Consider the following 20500-nt stretch of genomic DNA (forward strand, 5'->3'; position numbering starts at 1 on the left):
ATGTTGTAAATTAACATTTTGATTGATTTATTATTGTTAAGCATTTAGCAACAATTCTTAAAGGATAGTTATAAATGAAACTTATGAAAGAATAATTGATTTCAATCATAACACAAATAATCTTTTCAACAACATACTATAGTTCCATAGCCAAGAACGTAAATTAAATGAGGGATGAATAAATACTGTACAGGTATACGTTCACTCCCAAGACCACTTTTTGTGGTTGATGCAGATTGCTGTTAAAACAAATGTGCAAAAACTAAAAAACAGGAGTTAGAAAAATATTCCAGATTCGATCCTTGTGTTCCTCCTTTATGGCTGAAGCCGGATGAAAGAACTTAGCAGTTCACAGTTTGTTTATTCACTCTGGAGGGGTTGGAATAAAACAGCATGGATCAGATCAATGTTGGTGGCATTACTTGTTATTATTTGGAAAAAATCATAAACTCATAAAGTCACAAATTCCATCTTTGGTAACAAACTCCCAACAGTCCAGGTAATGTACTTACGTGCAATGGCTCCAGTGGCTAAATGGCCCGCTGGTGAATTTGTCCTGAGCGCGCACACAGAAAACATACTTCCTGGTTTTGATGTTGACCTCATACTTGGTTTTCTCAGTGGTGTTGTACTGCACAAGAAAAGAGGAAACATATTAAAGACAAAGAAATGTGGTTAGACTAGAAATCAGCAAATGGATTTTTTTTTTTTTTTTTTACAGCAGTTTAGAGTGATTGTGATTATTGTGATTGCAGTGATTACCATTATGTGCTCTTCACTGTTACAGGAATGTCCGCTGGGGACCACTTTGACCTGGAACTGCAGGCCAAAGAAGGTGCAGGGCTTCTCCCAGGACTCAGGGTAGCTCCAGCTGAACACCCTCCCGTCACTGAGGCGCAGGTCAGGGAGTTTTGCTGGCCTCACTAAATAGAATGAGGGGGGATAGGAATGAGGTGGAGAGGAGCAAAATGAGGAGAGAAACAGTAGAATGAGGAGGATGTGGCAGCGTGGCAACTGTAGGCGAGAAGGCAGAAGGGAATAACGGTGGATGAATGTAAACCCTTAGGTTCGCTTACCAATCTCTCTCAGGTAGAAAGACTTTGTGAAGGCCTCCAGGCGAGAGTCACTATGTATGTAAATGGTGAGGGAGATGGGGTGTTGCTCCTCTTTGTACGGGCAGCTGGCGTCCTGGCAGTGAAGCCCTGATCCATCTGCATCCAGCTCACAGGAAATCTTTTCCAAATGGCTAGAATGAAGACAAAACGGTTGGTACAACACTATCCAGAATAGGATACATGGATCTACTTATGATTTAAATGAGCAGGAGGAGTGTTGTGTGAGACGTTAGATCGTGTCCTCACCGTTCTGCCTTCATCAAGAGCACGGCAGCATGGGATCTGGACCGTGTTCTAGTCCAGGTGCAGTGGAAGGAGCCTTTATAGTTGGGTGCTGAACAGTGGATGTGACCTGGAGGAACAGAAACATTAGTAGCATTTGCGCATTTGTGTTTGATTTATATCTGTTTCGTTTTTTCACAGCACTTTCTCCTGAAGACCCAAGCTTTTTACGCATCGATAAATGAATCGTTAGCGAGATTAATTTTGGGACTTTAACGCAGCTACTGTGAACAAGCAAGATTGTCGGCTGGCTTCATACCAGCCTCTTCACTTCAGGCAAATCATCAAATCGGGCACAAAAGAACAGAACCGGAGAGGGGATGATGGGTTTTCAGTGGAAACAGTGCTGAGCCTTTCAGATCTTTCAGAGGTGAAAGGTGGCAAAATGAAATATGAAATATATGGAAAAAAAGAACTTAATTTCCTCAGGAAAGCAAAAGAGGAATAGCTTTGATCTTCAATGAAGCAAAAGAGAAAAAGCTTTCATCAACCTTGGTGTGGTTTGTTTATGCTAAAGCACATACATCAAAGTATCCCCATGAATTTAACAAAGACACAGAACTGTCTTACTGTACTTTCTTTGCTTCCTTTCCATTTTTCCTTTAGTACCTTTCATCATTTTGCCTTGCTCTTTTCTCCCTCTTGGCTCCTTCCCTTCCCATCATTACTCTACCTCTGATCCTCATTTTGTCCACTTTCTTTCCACATGTGCCCCTTCCTTTATTTTATATTTATTTTTTTATCTTTATCTGAATGCTGTCTGCTTTCAGGCCACAGCCCTCTATAACTGTCTCTGTCTGTTTTTTTCCCCCCATCTTATCTCCCTCTGCCATCATCTTTCTTGTCACCCATCCCATGTCTCCTCCAGTAACATAACAAATCCTTATCCCTTTCTGTTTGTCTTTCCTCTCACTGTGTACCATCTTTGTTCTTCCCCTCCATCCCTCACTCCCTCCATATTTCTTATCTTACCTTCCTTGGGGGATTTTTGTTCCAGTATGATCGTCCTGTTGTCTGGGTCTAGTTGGATCAGGATCAAGGTGTGGTTGAGGTATTCTCCGCTTGGGCTCATGTGACAAGTGTAGTTTCCTCCATCCATCTCCTCCACCAGAACCTTCACCTGGTTTCCCTGCAGAGGCGGCTCATAATCCATGCCTGAGACACGGACATTGGTCAGTGTAACAACAATATCAGAGCCGTCTTTTGTGGAAAGTGTAATCTGTTTTTTTTTAAAAGATCTATTAGTATCAATTAGAAGTACAAGTGGTAAGAGTGGTAAAAACAGAAGCATTACCATTTTTCTTCCAAAACACAGGCTGGTTTTGAAAAGCTTCTCCACAGGTCAGAGGAACATTCACCCTGGTGCCCCGATCGTCAGGCACCCTCAGGACCAGAACTGGATTAATCAAGAAATCATGAATTAAACAAGAAACGCTTGAATCAACATTTATCGTACGTGAGATGAAGAGACAAATATTCAGCAGAGAACGGGAGAGTTACTAACCATTATCCATTAGGGTCTCTATGTTGTCTTGGGAGCTGGCACAGCACAGTGCAGCATACAGGACCACGAAGAATAATGTATGCATCTGGATGAAAAGACAATAAGTTAATGTAGTGCAGAGAATGGAAACAAATTTATATAATTCATTCATTATCAGGGATTGAATTGGGGCTTGTGCCTAAACAGAGGAAGGTATATTTGTTCTGCTGATTTTAATATCCTATAAGTCTGAAACTCTTCAATATGCGTAAACATGATTGGTCAAACACACACACACACAAAAGAAAATCCTTAGAACTGGAGACACAAGGTTTTTCACCAACAGGTCTGGATTTTTCGTCTAACATTAACAAGAGTATTTTTTAAGACTTTCTAAACAAGATTACATTCAAAAGATGTAAGTAAAGTCTGAAAAGTAACACGTAACTATCTAAAAAAAATAAATGTAGCAGAGTTGAGTACAATATTATTCTCTTAAATGTAACGAGCTGTGACAAATTCAACCAAATTCTTTTTCTTTTTTTCTCTGTTTTATTTAAATATTTTTTAGGGTGCTGTAAATTAGCCAGTGATTCACACACAAAAAAGCTTGGCAGTACCTCCAAAGTAATTTGATGCTGTGAGGAAATTTCTTTCAATAAAATTCTACCTTAAAAGAGACTGATGCCATAAACAGGTATCACCCTCAGTATATAAGAATAAATATCTACTGAATCAAGTGCTGGACAAAAAAAGCATGAGATATGAAAATGTCATGAGTGTAGTAGACCTTACCTTCAGAGACGGACTGATCCAAAGATTTCACAACTAAAAGCTGATCTGATGAGAGCAGAGATGGCTTTGCTGAGCTTGCTCAGTTGTTGTCTGCATGAACTCTGCATACTGTCGCTGTATTTATGTACACCAGAAGCAGAAGGCTAAAAACAAACATACCCACACAAAGAGGAACTGCTTCAATTGTGTGTGTGTGTGTGTGTGTGAAAGCTGAGGTTCAGTGTGCGTGTTGAAATTATTAGCTGAAGGTGCACGTGGTGATGGCATTACATCACAATCTAGTCCATCAATTGGAAATACCAAAGAACAATAAAGCACAGGAACAGATCTCTGTTGTTTCCACATCCATCGTGGTTTTCCATCGGACTCTTGATCATTTATTTTTCAGCTCGGTTTATGCAGTCATGTGGAAGATGACGAAGGACAAAAGAACAATTCATATTATACCATATTCCATTGTAAGACTGTGTGTGATTATGCTGTCACGTTGACCACTGTGGAGGAAGTCAGGACAACTTAAGAGACAGAAACCAGGGGAAAGGGAACTGAAGAGGCCGCCTGCACATGACATCACTAAAAGCTGAACAGGTACCCTGGAAAATGGTCATGGGATTTCTTAGGAAGAAGAACAAGAAAGCAAAAGTGCGAGTGATGACACCTCAATTGAAGGAAAAGAAAAAATTGTTGAGTTATCCTTTCATTAGTTTTGTCATAAAACAAGTAAAAACCTGTAAAAACCTGTACAGAGTGCTATGATCTATGGAGGAGTTTCCATTTTTCATTATGACCTCTAACACTAAAGTATGCTAGTGCAGTGTATGGTAGTGAAAGCCAGTGGACCTCTTTTCCTGTAAGTAAACCTTGAACTTAGTTACAGGTAGAGGTTTCGTTTGATGCAAGCTGCGTATGAAAAAAGGTGATATAACTATTGCTCGAGGTTGGTGTGGTTTGGGCTTTCAAACAAAATAGCTTTTGTATTGAATCATATTTTACAGTAAGTTGTTCAGAAAGTGCTATTTCAGTGCCTCTTTGCACTTATCTTGTTACCATACACTTGTTTCAAACTATCAATTATATAATGAAAACATTTCAGCACATATCCCCTTGCCCCCCGGGCTAATCATGCTGAAAAGTGACACATTTTCCCTCTTTTGGGATGGTGTGTATGCCTCTGAGAAGGCAAAATGAAATTTCAAGACAGTGACTTTGCATTAAGGTATTTCCCAAAAAAAGCCACTGACATATGACCATATTGTGACATGTGACCTTTCATTATGTAAGAACATCAAAGTGGGTCATTAACACTCCTCTTCCTCTACATTAAAACCTGAGTGCTTAATTTAGACAGGTTTATGTGAATGATGTACAGGTATCTTGTTAGCAGTCAGACAGGGTAGTCCCCCCCAACATTCCATCGCCGGCTAAATGACATTTGTTTATTTGCTCTAGCAAAGGAAATGCCAGTTTGGCAGCACTTCTTTCCAACACAATACTTACAGTGGCTGCACCTCTTTGCGTAATAATGGTTTTTTAAAGGAATTTTCTTTGTTCTCTCTGTCTGGAATTAGTAGATTTAAAGAAGGAAGTTGAAATTAGGAAAGGAGGAAATAAAAGGTAAAGGGAAGCTTTTCTGTATTCTGCTTTTGAGTACTATTTATCTTAAAAAAGGAGCCTGATATCTAAATCAGCTATGCCAACATTAACAGCCTATACTAAAATGGATTTAATGGTATCAGCATATATTTCAGCCAATATATCATCAACTGATTTTGGAGTAGTTGGACATTTTGGGAAATCTGCTTATTCACTTTTTTTTTTAACAGTGAGAGGAGACACATGAAACAGCTGGCCTGGCTTTGTCCAACGGTTTTGGGCCTGTTTTTTTCCTACAGATTATAAATCCGTTAAAAAAAAAAGAAAGAAAGAAAGAAAAAAGCTCATAAGTGCATAAGTGGGCCTTGAATAATGTCTCAAAAAGATGTAGTAACTTTCTGACTTAACTTGAAGTAAAGAGAAATCCACCCACTAGCACCTTTAAACTTGTTTTGTGTTTGAACTATTTCTTGGTGTGGCCAGTGAGTGGGTTTCCACTACCCGCTGGATGACATGACTGCTGGAAATAGTTCCCACAAACTATTCCTTTAAATTCCTTCATAGGGTTATTGATATCTGCTGGAAAAATCCAGTAATATCCACATTACCCCCAGATAACAAACCTTTTAACACGGGTTACTGTGTTTGTGAGGGGAAAGGTAAACATGTCAAAAAATAGGACATTTATGTTTCAGTTGGTGGGATCAGTCACATATTTATGCCATGAATTACAAGGTCCCGTCCTTTGAAATCTGAGATTAAAATGTGCAATAATCTGCATAGTTTTAGCCTTTGTAACCATGATTATTAGTGTTTACCTGGCACTGAAAGACAAGAAAATGCAAATCCCAATGCTATTGCAAGAGGACATACTGCAACATACTGAAAACAAACGTGAAAATATTGAAAACAATTAGACAAACACAGAGGAATAGAAACAATGATCAATTTTAATTAAAAACATTCTATTTTTAATCAAAATATGCAACTGTGTTTCTGATGTCCCATCCTTTTGCCACATGAATAAATGTGGTTGTGTCTTGATCATATATGAACATCCACGCACACACACACGTTAATTCACGCACGCACGCACACACTCACGCACAGGCTGACTACTTAATGTTTAAATGATTGCTCTGATTGTTCTGTGATGCAGAGTGAAATAAAGTATCTAATTCAGCAACAGCATGGCAAAACATCTTCATCCCCCCTGACCTCTACCTCTTGGCAGGAGGGAAGAAACATCTGTTTACTACATTGCGATACCAACCTCTCTTTACAGCGGACTTCAGCCCCAAGTTAAGGGCTTGATTTCATTTGATTCACATATGATTAAGAATAATTGCCTGAATACCTGTCAGGATTGTTAAACTATCTGTGATCCGTTCTTTCAAAGATTCCCATGTTGGAAATGTATGTAATCAAAGTGTACGTATAACCCTGTAGCCTCATAATCAGAAATCTGCCGGCCCAGCTTTGCCAGACAGCAGAACTTCAATGGAAACTGAAACAGAAACATTCGAACATCAGTGTTGCTAAGAAAACCCTTTAAGCCGTCCTACAAAGTTCTGTTTTTGTTGTTTGGTTTCCATAGGAACAGTTAAAAAGACTTCAAAAAGGTCAAAATTTCAACGTGTAAAACAAAAAAGGAAGAGTCTTTTTTCAATTCAAGAGTCCTTCTGCTCCGGCAGACAAAGCCCAAACAAAGCCCTTCTGAGCAAAAACAACGAAGGGAGGACAAGAGAAGAGAAGAGAAGAGAAGAGAAGAGAAGAGAAGAGAAGAGAAGAGAAGAGAAGAGAAGAGAAGAGAAGAGAAGAGAACCAATCCAAAGAGGAAAAACTTTCATTCCGTTTTCTCCCTCGTTATCCCCCTTCCTTTATCCTGTCAGCCCGCTGGTATGCCCACCTCCTGGCCGCCAGGTTTGGGGGAAGTTAATTCTCCACTGGCGTGGGCTCTTGTGGCAGTGCAGCCACCCCTTGCACTGCCACTGCCCCAGACGCCTCTGGTGTGTGTCCTGGTGTTGATACCGGCTCCGGCGGTGGCGGCTGGCTGAGGATCACCTGCACTACGTAGTCCCTGGAGATGTTGAGTTGGTCCAAGCGCAGCCTGTCAGTCAGTGGCCGACCTGAGAAAAACCACCGCTGGGTTGCAGCAGGCACACCCTCCTGACTTTGTAGGCGACGCTTCATCATGCCCACTGTGTCCGTGGAGCGGACCGCCAGCCGGAGGTCACGACCCGTGGAGAGCCGGAGCCGAAGCTGGCACTCCCCCCCTGAGCCAGGGTTGCTGGCACTGCCCGTAGACGGGTCTGTGGCTGCGGAGTCTGGATCTGAACCGTCTGGCTCTTCAGAGCGCTCTTCAATCATGTTGACGGGAGGAGAGAGGCAGTAGACAGGCAGCTGGTATCGATTCCCCAGCTCATCGTAGCATTCAGTCAGAGCTCCTGGAAAAATGTCAACAATTGTATATAAATGTTGAGCGTATTATAACATAATCTTTCTTTGATAGTCTGGTGGGCCTGAGATTCAAACATCTTAACCTATAATTTTAAAGTGTGGTGAAACACAGCTCCAATCATCTACTGTCCTCACCACAGCTATACACACACTCTCTTTATGCATACCACAAAGAGATGTGATGTATGTATGTATGTGTGTGATATTTCCATTCCATATTATACTATTATACCATACTGCAATATACTATTCTCCATACTATTCTCATACCTGCTGTTACTTATATGACGTCACTGTCATAAATTGACTTTCTTTTTAATGTGTGTTACTCTTTTTCTATTGCGCTTGCACTTTAATGTTGTACATTGGGCTGTTGCAACACCTGAATTTCCCCCATGGGGATCAATAATGGATTATTATTATTTCAGGGATCAAGTACATGTACTGGAAGCTATAAACCACCACCGACAGCAGGTTATAGCTTACTGTAACCCACCTACCAATAAAAACAAATCTGTAAGGATGCACAATTATGTTTAGTAGGCCAGGTAAATGTTTAACTGGGAAGTTCCAACACAAAGAATTAACACTAAAGTCAAAAGTTCGGGTAATCCCTCAACTATTATCTTTTGTTTGAATACAGAGAACAAATCATGAAAAAAAAATATCAAATGTGCCTCACTTCAACTTTTTGGCACATTTATGTTTTATCTAAATGCATGAATATTTTCATTATTGTAAAAAAAATCATTCTTAAACTGAAAGCCAAAGGCTCACATCACTTCTAACTAACAGAGCCCAAACCTTAAATTTAGATTCACATTTCGACATTAGTTAGATGAAATGGAGAAATGAGAGTCAGACTCAAGAATAAACAAAGACAGTTAAAAGCAGAGTGAGAGTAAAAGCAGGAGAAGAGGGAATGTCATGTGTCTAACTGGAGCATTACATTAGACATTATGTCACTGTTGACCAACTGTGATTCAGACCCAGAGAAAAGAGTTTGTGAGGAGAGGGGGAAATAAAATGTAGTGAAGAGGTCATATCATTCTGCAAACAGAAACTTAATACAGGGCTATTCACAGGGGGGACCCCCAGGGGTCCTCAAGGGGATTTCAGACAGATGCCCCTGCACAATAGTTTAATGTCAGTACTTTATATACTTGAAAAAACTAACTTTATCGTGTGACTGGGCGATACTATGTTTGCTCGCTTGTTTTTTGCTCTAAGAGTAATATATGAGCAAAATCCAAAAACATCCAATTTGTCACCAAATGTTTTGTCTTTTCAATAGCTGAAAGAAGGTAAGAGATAATAATGATGTTGTCTTTCAGACTTTCTAAAAATTAGAACCGAATATTAAAAGACGAGAGGGAAAACTCTCCCCACAAAAGCAAAAAGCCCACCTCCCCATAGTCGTTTTTGTAAACACTGCTTCAAAAAGGTCACTGCGCTGCTTTATTTTTATGACCTTAAATTGAGGCACAAGCCACTTGAGAGAGAAAATTAGTTTTATGGTTAAGAGAGACTGAGATGAGTCAGCGGGGGCCCACAGGATGTTGCGCTCTGCTCTCTGGATGACGGCTGCTGTGGTCAAGGTGAGGACATAAAGGCGACGCTACACCTCAGGACACGGTCTGCCAGAGTGAATGTGAGAGTGAGAGGCAGACAGAGAGAGTATGACAACAGCACTCACCAAAAACCACCTGGTGTGAAAAGAACTACGTTAGTTATTTCAACCCCATCACATCCTTCATTCATAATGTGAAAAAGCTTTTAATAGGCTATAGAAATATTTCAGCACAGCTAACTGCATTCATGGGTGTCAACTTTTCACTAGAACAGTTTAATTACAAAACGTATTAAAGTCTAAATTCAATCATCTTCCCCTTTTGTAGTCACAAATTTTAATTTAAATGTGTTGTTAATAGTTTTTTGAAAGAAATAAGTTGTGTCAGAAGGGAACGACACACAAAGAAGACAAACTAATGCTGTAGCCGACGTGTCACGGGCAGCGTGTTGTTAGTGGTATTTAAGAGTAAAAGGACCTCTGCAGCGTCTTAACTGAACTTAAGTGGCTTTTCTACATACGTTTACATGACGTTCAATGTGTTGCAGCTGAGCAGCTAATTTTTTTTTTCTTTATAGCCTGCAAACTGAAGTGAATTTTCTTTTCAAAGTTAGATAAGAAGGAGACTTCAGGAGGAAAAGTGGTTGTTCGAACCCTGTGGCTCTTGTGTTGTGTCGCAGGCAGCTGTCTGGCTCAGTGTGACGTTAAGGCTTTAGCCTTAGTTTTTCTCAAAGGAGAATACAGGACAAGTGATTTACAGAGAAGATGTGTATGCTGTAGTAGACAAAAAAAAAAATTAGATTTTTACTTTCATGTAACATCAGAATCCCTGCAGAGACGGCCAAATATGTGGAAGCTGTTATAATGATTGTCACAAAAGGCCAATATAAATACAAGATAAATGTTAAACATGGTTCACTGACATTTCATAAACTTGGATACAAATCTCAACGTCTGTATATCCCACTTGCTTTTCTCTACTTGGCTCCACCTTAGTGTTTATACTTCAGCTGCAGAATGCTAATGGATTCCAGGTGGTGCTAATGTTGTGAGATCTCATTAAAAAAACAAAAAAAAACAAACAAACTCGGGTTCAGTTTGAGCTCTTTTTTTAAATGAAAAATGCTTTGTTGCTGCAGTGATGTTTTGGCCACCAAAAAAATAGCTTCATGTGCTTTGGCTGAAAACATAATGCATATAATGGATGAAATCCAACATGGTGACCAGCAGCTGATGTAAATGGCTCCATTTTCTGCCCCTCAGTGTCACTTTTGATCTAATTATACACAGTGAAAAGTCTCCATTATGAAAACGGCTCCATTTCCAGAATGGCCACATGAATCTTCACAATATTGCAAGCTTTCGTATAGTAATGGAGGTAATTGAAGCTTTTAGATGAAGACAGAAGAGGGTCATTAACTGCTTCTAAAAAGGAGCCGTTTAACCAACTGGTCCCTGAGTGACCTAACATTTTTCACCATGCTAGCAGCACGGCTCTGGAGATGGTAATGTTGGTCGACTGATCCATCTCTTTGATTCAGAATGAAATATCAACAACTATTGGCTAGATTGCCATGAAACTTAAAGGCATTCAGTAACCCAGAGGATGAATCCTACTGCCTACACTGCAAAAAATAATCTGCATATTTGGGTTGAAAAGATACAGAAATTATTTACTTGTATTGAGAAATTCATTTTCAACATTTTTTCTCTATTGATGGGTTCAGATGGAGAAGTGTATTAGTTGGCTAATGATGTAAAAAAGCTGATTAACAATTCATAACGTAATACTGTATTTTGGGTTTACAGATATTTTTCAGAAAGAGAGAAGAGTGTTGGTATGAAGGATAAGCAGATTTTTTTTAAATAGTATGTTTGAAGAAGAAAATGGCCGTTGTTTTATACACACGACATATATGGCGACACATCGATCACATGACCTATAAAGGTGTTGCATATTAGGAAACAGCCTCAGGAAACACTGATGGAGGCGAGACAGCTGAAAATGTTTGGTGAATAAAGCACGGTGTGCTGGAGACGAGCTGTGCAATGTGTTCTAATTTTGATTAACCTACATAATAACATTTAAATAAACTGTTATGTGCTGAATGAAAATATCTTCCGATTTTGCACAGCTGGCAACTGATTAACCTGACACACACTGTGAGCTGCTTACATCGGTTTTCATTGGCTAAGGTGGTGGAACAAGGCCAGGAATGTACCGTCAAACAACTAATTGAAACTGGAAAGGTGGGAGCACAAAAAAAAAAAAAAGGGGCAACAGAAAGGCATAACGTGAGTGGTAAAAATATTTAAGTGATCCGGCTGCTCTTTGTACCGGAGTGCTGGATGAGTGAAAGAGTGATGTCAGGTCTGGGGAATCCACAGCTGCAGCCCAGCAGGATCTGATCTGACCTGGACAAACTACTAAAAGGAACGGAGCAGGACAAGACTGCGTTGACATGCAGCTAAGAGCCTGTTGGTTGGTGACTAATTATAAACAAATCATATTCAGGTAGAGTTGAGATTTAATGTCCCAGTTGGCCTGCGAACAGAACGCCCTTCTCTACTTTCTAGCCAGATAGAATGAGAAAGTACAGGCTGCTAATTAACCCCCTCAGAAATATAGTGCCTCTGATTAACAGGAAAAAAAAAGCTAATGTTCCGCTTTCCACCATATTATAGACCGACTTCAAATATACAGTATCCACAATACTGTGTCAGTGTGGTAAGGGATAATGGGTATGAGGTCCTTACATGGACATGAACTTGCTTCATAGACAGTCATCATCATCAGCCTGTTTTGACATAATGAGAATTAGTATTCAATCACTTTATGATGTTTATGACCTTTATGACGAACATAGAAAACACACTTCTGGACTAACAGGTGAAATCAAGAGAATGACGCACGTCCACAAATAGAAAGATGATAATTACTGTAAGGAGTTGGAGCTTCCCGAATCTGAGCCACGTCAGTTTTATTGATTAGTTCTATGTGGATGCTCTCCAGTGTCTTTTAGAAGACGCACCATGTTTGGTATACTTACATGAGCGATTACTGCATTAAATCCTACTCTGAGAGGACCAAGGAGACGCCCCTTCTCATTTATTATTCATTTACTCCTTTTACAGTATATACCACCAAACAGCTTAAATCTAAACTCTAAAATGTGGTTACTGAAATACACTTAGAGGCTCTAAATCTTTAACTGCAGTGAATATTATAAATCCTCATAATTGCTTGGTATCAGGTCCATATTCGCTAAACACTCAATTACCGTGTAAGCTGGCAAGAAGATCAGCACAGAGGCCACCCACCCAATAGAAATGAAGAGTCATGTATGGCAAAGTTTACTTCCTGTTTATGAAACTTCAACATCTTGAAACTTGAGAGGATGTATAAGAGACTTCCTAAAATCAACATCCTTTACCTTCTCAACTCAACTCTATAAATGTAACCTATTAATATCTGAGGATGGCTGTCTGGAGGCAGGAATGTATGTCATGACCTGACAAAGCCATCTCACAGTTTTTTAATTTCTTACTGTGGTCGTGTGAGGCCACAGATGCATCAGCTTGAGACGGATGTGTGGTAATAGATGAGGTCCTTGCATGAACAGAGTGATCAGTCACCTAATACAATAGATAACAGATAATAATAGGTAATAGATTGACTGCTTTCTCCTTCACCTAGAAAGCAATATGAAGCCCCTCTGCACCTGCTTGAACTAGCTGCTTGGTCATGGGGTTTGCTTCTGCTTTTCAAGCTAAAGAAACAAGGAGGCTGTTATGAAACTATCCACCAAATCCGTCTGAATAAATCTGAGGCGAGAATTGTTATGAGGCAATAAATGATCTGTGCAGCTGAAGCATCATGCTTCACTTTCCATCTAAAACATCTACATCTCCTTAAAAAAAAACAAAAAAAAAACATTTATTCAGCAAACAAAGTGGCCGCCAATTACTTTTGTTTTCTGTAACCTTCTAGTTTTTTGTATGAGTGCTGACTGCATCCTGTTTACCTTAGTGTCTCTTGAATTTCCTGTCTCTTTTCATTAGCTTGCAGATCCAAACGCCAATTCCAACTTTTCGTACACATAAAGTCTAACGCAAAAAAAACAAGATCTGCCGCTTTCAGTAGAGCTTCAGACTGTAAAGAAATTCTCGTTTATTCTAGAGAACTTGGGAAGGAGAAGTTGAAATTCTTTATGTAGTAATCATCAACTGCAATGTCCTACATTAAGTCCACCCAGCAGTATTTCGTGGAGGCAACAAACACTATGAGGTATCTTCTACGTGCACCACTGTAGGGCTGTTAGTTACCGTGCGGCAGTGTGATGCTGGCTCCATCGAGGATGGCCTGAGCCAGCAGGTGGTCATTGCTCTCAAAGGCGCTGGCCGCAGCCCGCAGCGCATCCCAGATCTCCTTCCGGCCCTCGAATGCTGGCGCCGTATCCCAGAACTCATCTCTCTTGCTGCGCAGCTGGCCTTCAGTCATCGGGTAGTCACTTTTCCATTTAGGCCGCTCTCTCTTCAGGGGCTGGTTACGCCCTAGAGCCACTGGGAGGGAGGAGGAGAGAGAGAGGGGAAAGGAGAGATGGAGGAAAGATAGAGGAAAATGGGAGGGTGGGAGGGGAGAAGATAGAAAAAGAGAGAGGGAAGGAGAGTGAGGGTGACGTAAATTGAAGGATGTGAGAAAAGAAGAAAAAACAGGGATTAACAGAAGAAGCAATGACGGGATTGAAAAGGAAAAGAAGGAGAAGTACCAAAAACCAAGACAAAGAATAAGAAAATAGACACAAATTGTGGATGTAAGGAAGAGAAAATAGACAGATGTGATGCGGAAGATAAGAGTCAGAGAAAGAGAGAGGGTGGGTGAATACACAGAGGACAAAATTGAGAAGTGGGGATGAGAGCGAAGGAGAAAGAGGGAATTAGAAGAGTTAGGCTTCATCTGAAACAAAGCATCAGTCTTTTAAGATTACTCAAGTGCACAACTAAGCTCGGATGACAGATTAAACATGAGCCTACACCGTCGCTTGATGGAGCACACGCACATAAACTGAGCAGAACTGAAGTTAGAAGTGCTGTTGCTCAACCCAGTTAAAAGGTTAGAGTTATAGCATCTAACAGGGCTCCATCTGCAGCAGAATGGCTAATGAATAACACCATCTGGATCAACACCGAAGGGGACGGCAGGTACAGGACAGGCTGTGCATGTGTGTGTGTGTGTCTGTGTCTGTGTCTGTGTGTGTGTGTGTGTGTGTGTGTGCCGGTTGTCTGTGCGTGTGTTTGCGAGACAGAGGACAAGAGAGAGGAGGATGGCGGATTAAGGTGTAGAGTTACACCTGCTGCTGGTACACATGTACTCCGACGATCACACGCCGCAGTCCGATAACACCAACCTTCAACTGATTGTTTGCAGTAAATAAGACCTCAAACTGACAGACTGTTTACATGTACTTTGTCTTTTTCCCCCCATTCACTTCAGTATAATGCCATAATTAACCTGTATACAAGTGTTACACACTGTTAAATAGAGTATTCTCTTTTAAATAAGGTTCATAAAGCAACCAGATTATGCAGATTATGGAACTTAATTGAAGTACGGAGGGTAAACGAGGCTGGCTGAGAAAATGAGGTTGGATGAATCTTCACTGGTGCCTGTGGGGAAATTTAGATGATGCTGCAGTGAGCTCTAACAGATGATAAAACATACATAAATAATAATAAACGGACTTTTGTGGTTGTGTAGAACATCAGCAGCAGCTCATAGTGACTCTAAAAAACCCCAAAAGTACTAGTGATCTGCCTGAAGTCTTGTGTTTGTACTTTTACTTCTTGGCAAAATTGATTGCTTGGCCATGTGTTCATACTTCTACATTAGCCTACTTTCCAGCTCATCTGTCAGCCTGTAATTTACCATTTTACCTTTAAACACTAGCCTACTTGGCTGTCTTTCAGTAATTCCCAGAAATCCTTAGGGGTGTTATGTAGGCCAGTGTGTATAAAAGATGATCTTATACTAAAATGTCATTACGTTTGAACTAAGTCAACCTAGTTAACGACACCCGCTTTGGAGAAAACATGTGAAAACAGATTTACATGTGTTTGGGTCTAATTGGTTTGTCTCTATCATTATTAAGCAAGGTGTCAGGTAGCAGCTGCTTATCTGCATCTGTTTTAACACCGCATACTACAGCTTCTTGTTACAACACACACACACACACCTTTGCAGATAAGGGGATCTCTGAAACCTGTTTCTGCAACATCTAGACAGGTAGGAAGTCGAACAAGTTGTCAAGACAAATATAAGGGAAACCATTTCAGCATTTAAGTGATCAGTCCCCAACTGAGCTCCATCTCTCAGTTTGGGATTAAAATAACTAAACTGGCCAGAAATGGGACTCTTCCACTGACCAGACAACCAGGAAGCTGCAGGGAAACGCTGTCTATGGCACCTCATCTTGAGAAAAATCAAAAGGGGCCTTTCGGTAAACATATTGTCTAAACACCCCTGGTTTAGCATTTCCTCTTTCCCACACATCCACCGTCTGTATCTCCTCCGTAAAACTACTTGATGAGGACAAAATCTTTTGTACCAGCCCACCCACATCCACAGGATTTAATGCAACACACTTAGATGGTTTTAACTACTCATTGAAGCCACAATGTCACCACCAAACACCTGATATGCCTTTAAAAGAAACTTTAACCATATTGCAATCCACAAAGCCACATTTAAATGGCCCTGCTTGAGTTATCGTGCCCCATCACCCTCATCCCCCTCAGGCATTACATGCATTGCTGTTTATTGCTCAGTGCTTGATGCTCTGGGGCCTTGTTCACCAAACAGCCGCAGACTAAGTTGCACAGTTAAAACCCTTCACCTACACGTATTCATCATGTAGCTGAGGCACCCTTTAAGTTTTGACACCTCCTCTTCTTCCCTCCCCAACTAAACATGCTCCAACACCTCGCTTGCACAGAGCAGGCAACAGAAACAAAAGCCTGAGATTAATAATAAAGTGCAGCTTGAATTGAGATGCCACTGAGTTGTAAGCAGCCAGAGAGTCGGGACATGATTAAAATCAGACTGCATCACTCCTGTGTCTCTCCTTGCATGCCGCTGCCGTCTGTGACCCATATTTGTTATGCAGAAAAGCTAGCAAGCTAACTAGGCTCCGTTTTAGCCGGCTAGCTCAGTCAACACCAAAGAACAAAGGGAGGCAGCGGCGGCACAGTAAATATTTCCCAGTTTGTAAAGTAGAGACGAGGCGTCATTTGTGGCTTCAAGGCCCGCCGTGTGCAGGGAGACACCCGGGGAGGACTGCCGTGTCCGTCTCCGGCTCCGTCTGGCTCGGATATATAAAGGAAGGGAAGGAGACCTCCAGCCAGGACAACATGCAGAAAGCCCGGAGGAACCCCCCCCCGCCCCCCTCCACCTCCTAAAATCCCGGCTCGCAGGCACTAAAAGGCGCAGATAAGCCCCGAGAGTTACCTCCGGTGCCGTCCGAGTTCTCGTTTAAGCTGCCAGAGGAGTCGTGGTGGCTCCCGACACAGCCACCCATGGATGTTTCGGCGGAGCAGCCCGGGCTAGGTAGCTCACCCCCCGGCCCACAGCTAGAGCTACATCCACTAGCCCCCCCCTCCCCTCTCTCTCTCTCTCTCCCTCTCCCTCTCTCTCTCTCTGTCTTCTCTCCTCCCCCCTCCCCCTTCCCCTAGCCTCCTTCCCTCCCTTCCCCCCCTTCCTTCCTTTCCTTTCCTTTCCTTCCTCCTTGTTTCCTCCCTTTCCTCTGTCCTCCCTCTCAGCACTGACGGGCTGCAGCAAGCAAAGACGTCCTCATCTGTGGAGAGAAAGAAGGAAAGCAGGAAGAAATAAAACACACACATGGCTGCAAGGTGACCAAGAGAGGGATGGAGGAAGGAAGGAGAGGGAGAGGCAACAAAGGCGTAATGCAAAAACAGAAAAAGAAGAAAAAAAGGGTGCTGTGTTGTCTCCTTTGGGGCAGTAAATGTTCTCCTCAGACTCTGTTGATGACAATGTATTTTGACACTTGTTCTGTTATGGTTTTTGTTCAGAAAAGCTATTTGCTGTCCTGAAGAGGACACATCAAATCACTTATCCTTGTTGAATGTCAAGCAAACCCCCACTGCTTTTAGAGTTGATAGAAATTCATGTTAATCAGTTCTATTCTATTCTATTGTGCATAGCAGGTTCAGTAGTTAGACCATCAGTATCAGTAGTTTGTAGGTTTTAACACACACACATACTTTAAAAGTACTGCATAGGTATATTACATTAAAACAAATTGTGTTATCGTTCTATTGTATTCTATTTTATGTTGGCAAAAAGCACACAATTTAGATTTGAATTTAAATGATTTTGTGTCAACTTTTCTATTTATTCTATTCTAATTAGAATTAAGTTATTCTCTTTCTTCTCTTCTCTTCTCTTCTACTCACTCTATTTCTGCATCCCAGTGCTGCAATGTTACACCACATGAACACACTCCAGCCTGGTCACTATCTTTAGGACTGTCCTAAAGAGACTTGAGTGTAATTTGACACACTGGCACCCACACACAAACACACACAAACACACACACACACACACACACACACACACACACACACACACACACACACACACACACACACACACACTAGCAACGAGATAGCGGAGGGTAATTTTACAACAAAGCTGTCTGGAATTACAAGTATTTCCCATTGCTGGGAACTGAAAGAGGACGTGTTTGTGCAGGAGAGAGCTAACTTGGAAACACTTCCCTGATTGTCACCATGACGTAATATGATGTAACACCTTACTGATGATATACACTTGACATGCTGCTGCATACATGTGATGAAGGACACAGCAGGAGGTTCAGCACAGTCTTCAGTGCGGACAGCTCACTGCGCATGACGCAAATAGTTGAACAGCCCCTTTTATATCAGGATGTCTTGTCCAGGAGGTGCTACTGTGTGTCGCCTGAGGAAAGTGGTGTCAGTTGGGTTTGTTGCTCTTTCAGGGACCAAAGAGTGAGTTTATAAAGAGGCTTTTTCCCCCCTTTTTTTACATCGCAGAAGCTCGAGCCCACAATGCTATGAACACGTCCTAAAAAGGTTAAAAAGGAAACTGTAAACTTGTAAAAACTCCACAGCATGGGGTTTCATGGTTCCAATTACAATCTGAGACATTGTTAGAAGCCACAGGAAGATCTGACATTTTCCCCGCGCTGTTCATGGCAAGGGTGGTATGTTGAGTTCAGTTTTAAGAACTATGGTGACCTCTAGTGACTTGGTTTTAACCTACAGTACAATTAAGTTGCAAGTAGTCAATAATTGCAGAATTGTTTAATGTCCTTCACACACATTAAGTGGAATTGAGGCATTTTGTCAGCAGAAAGACACGTGGCAGTCAAAAGACATGATATCTTGTATAGCAAGGCCAGGAAACCACATTTGCGTTACTTTTCAATACTTAAAATTCTTTTAAGTAATACATTTTTTTGTCACAGATTGTTTTAAATTACATTTACGAAGGGAATCACTCAAAAGGTTGCGGTGACACTTTTTCGTCGATCGATGCTTGTTGATGATTGATGGTGGATTCTTGCAGGTTTCCATATATGTTGTGAACGATGATGTGTCCAACTTTCCTGCCAACTTTTACTCTTAAAGTGCGATCAGTCAGGCACTGATTCACTGATGTTTGTAGCAATACAAAAGCATGAATGCAAAGTCTTCTGCTTGAACGTGGGTCAGTCAGTAGATGGAGCTGCAGAGTTTGAACGGCAGACTGAAGTGCCCCTCTGAGACTGAAGTACTGTGTCAATGCTTTTCCAACAGAAGCTCTTCTATGTTTGGTTCTTGGGTTTCTTTTAAAGTGAATAAAACATATTACACCATATCACACCATCTTGAGGTAACATTTGTTATGAATTGGTGCTTTATAGATAAAGATTGATTGATTGATTGAGATTGACTGCTTTAGTGCTATTGCTTAAGTACTATGGCCCTATCAGCAGCTGTTCGTTGGTCATCATGTGTGATGTTGATCTACTGCAACATTTCTGTTGCTTACTCACGTGCACTTTAGCAAAAAAAAAAAAAAAATATATATATATATATATATATACAATGCATTTGTTAAAATATGGCATGTGAGCTTCAAAACAAGAAAGCAGAATATTAGACACTTTGAAAACAGCCACCCTGGTTGTTGAGGCAGTGACGGCTCTGCAGGACAACCAAGACTCCCTTCTTTAGGTTTGAAAAAATAAAGATATAAAAAGCAAAAAACAAAGGATCCAGACTTTTTCAGACACCGACCAGCAGCTTTTGCTCTTCACAGACCGTTGAAGTTTGTTCCTCTTTATCTGATGTTTCTCTCTAATCTCCGTGTCTTTTTGTACTGTCTACACCCTTTCTTCTCCCATTCATCCGCTCACTCAGCAGCGTCTCCATCTTCCACCTCTTTCATCTAACCACCAGAACAGCTGACACAAAGGTTAATAGGCTTGTCATTGATTTATTCTTAACTGCCCGACTGCAGAGGCCCAAAGTCTTCAGCCTTACATCTGGCCCATTATCTGTGAGACACTGAGGTTCCAATTGTCTGGCCATTTCAGGAGGTTCAACTGCTCCATCTGTGTTGAAGATGGGACTTCTAGAGGATCCATTGATTTACTGTTATCTGTCAAGCACCACCCCCCAGTCCAGTCTACAGAGTGTATTTGATGATGACTGGTGAGACCGGGCTGTTCGGAGCTTTTAAAATCATTCATATCCAGCTGTGTGTGAAGGAGGCTGGCAGACGGCACACAGTTGATTGTCCTTTCATTGATTTACTATTACCTGGCTTGTCAGAGCTAACTGCAAACCCCCACTGACTCTCCACTGTGTCACACTTTCTTGATAATGAAAAAAAAGAGAGGTGGAGGCGGGGGATAGAGCGTAAATGGGAAATAAGAAGATGAAAAGGATGAAGTCTGAAAACCAGAGTGAGTAAGTGAATACTGAAGACGACAGCCAGGTTGCAAGAAATTCCCATCAAGTTGGATTTGAATAATAAACGGCGAAAATGTCAGTGCGGAGAGACAAAAAAAACAGTGGAGAGTGATCCAAACTCACCTCCTGTGCATCGGGTCCATTTCTAACTAATCCCCAGCATCTGTGCACAGTCTCATTAAGCCC

General features: G+C 41.2%; 2 protein-coding genes across 2 annotated transcripts; both read right to left on the bottom strand.

Moving 5' to 3' along the window:
- Positions 1-235: 235 nt before the first annotated feature.
- Positions 236-3750, bottom strand: il12bb (interleukin 12B, b). The gene is made up of 9 exons (XM_070843904.1): positions 3676-3750; positions 2902-2986; positions 2692-2793; positions 2370-2552; positions 1362-1467; positions 1077-1246; positions 763-923; positions 513-631; positions 236-369 (listed from the first exon to the last, which is right to left on the bottom strand). Exons 2-9 carry the CDS (start codon positions 2984-2986, stop codon positions 342-344), a joined length of 954 nt encoding a protein of 317 aa, XP_070700005.1. The 5' UTR covers positions 3676-3750; the 3' UTR covers positions 236-341.
- Positions 3751-6200: 2450 nt separating this feature from the next.
- ubtd2 (ubiquitin domain containing 2) lies at positions 6201-16923 on the bottom strand. The gene is made up of 3 exons (XM_070843641.1): positions 16803-16923; positions 13625-13861; positions 6201-7715 (listed from the first exon to the last, which is right to left on the bottom strand). The coding sequence occupies exons 1-3, from the start codon at positions 16870-16872 to the stop codon at positions 7204-7206; spliced, it is 819 nt and encodes a 272-aa protein (XP_070699742.1). The 5' UTR covers positions 16873-16923; the 3' UTR covers positions 6201-7203.
- Between the last annotated feature and the right edge of the window lie 3577 nt (positions 16924-20500).

This window comes from Pempheris klunzingeri, chromosome 14 (assembly GCF_042242105.1).
Source record: "Pempheris klunzingeri isolate RE-2024b chromosome 14, fPemKlu1.hap1, whole genome shotgun sequence".
Classification (NCBI taxonomy): Eukaryota; Metazoa; Chordata; class Actinopteri; order Acropomatiformes; family Pempheridae; genus Pempheris; species Pempheris klunzingeri.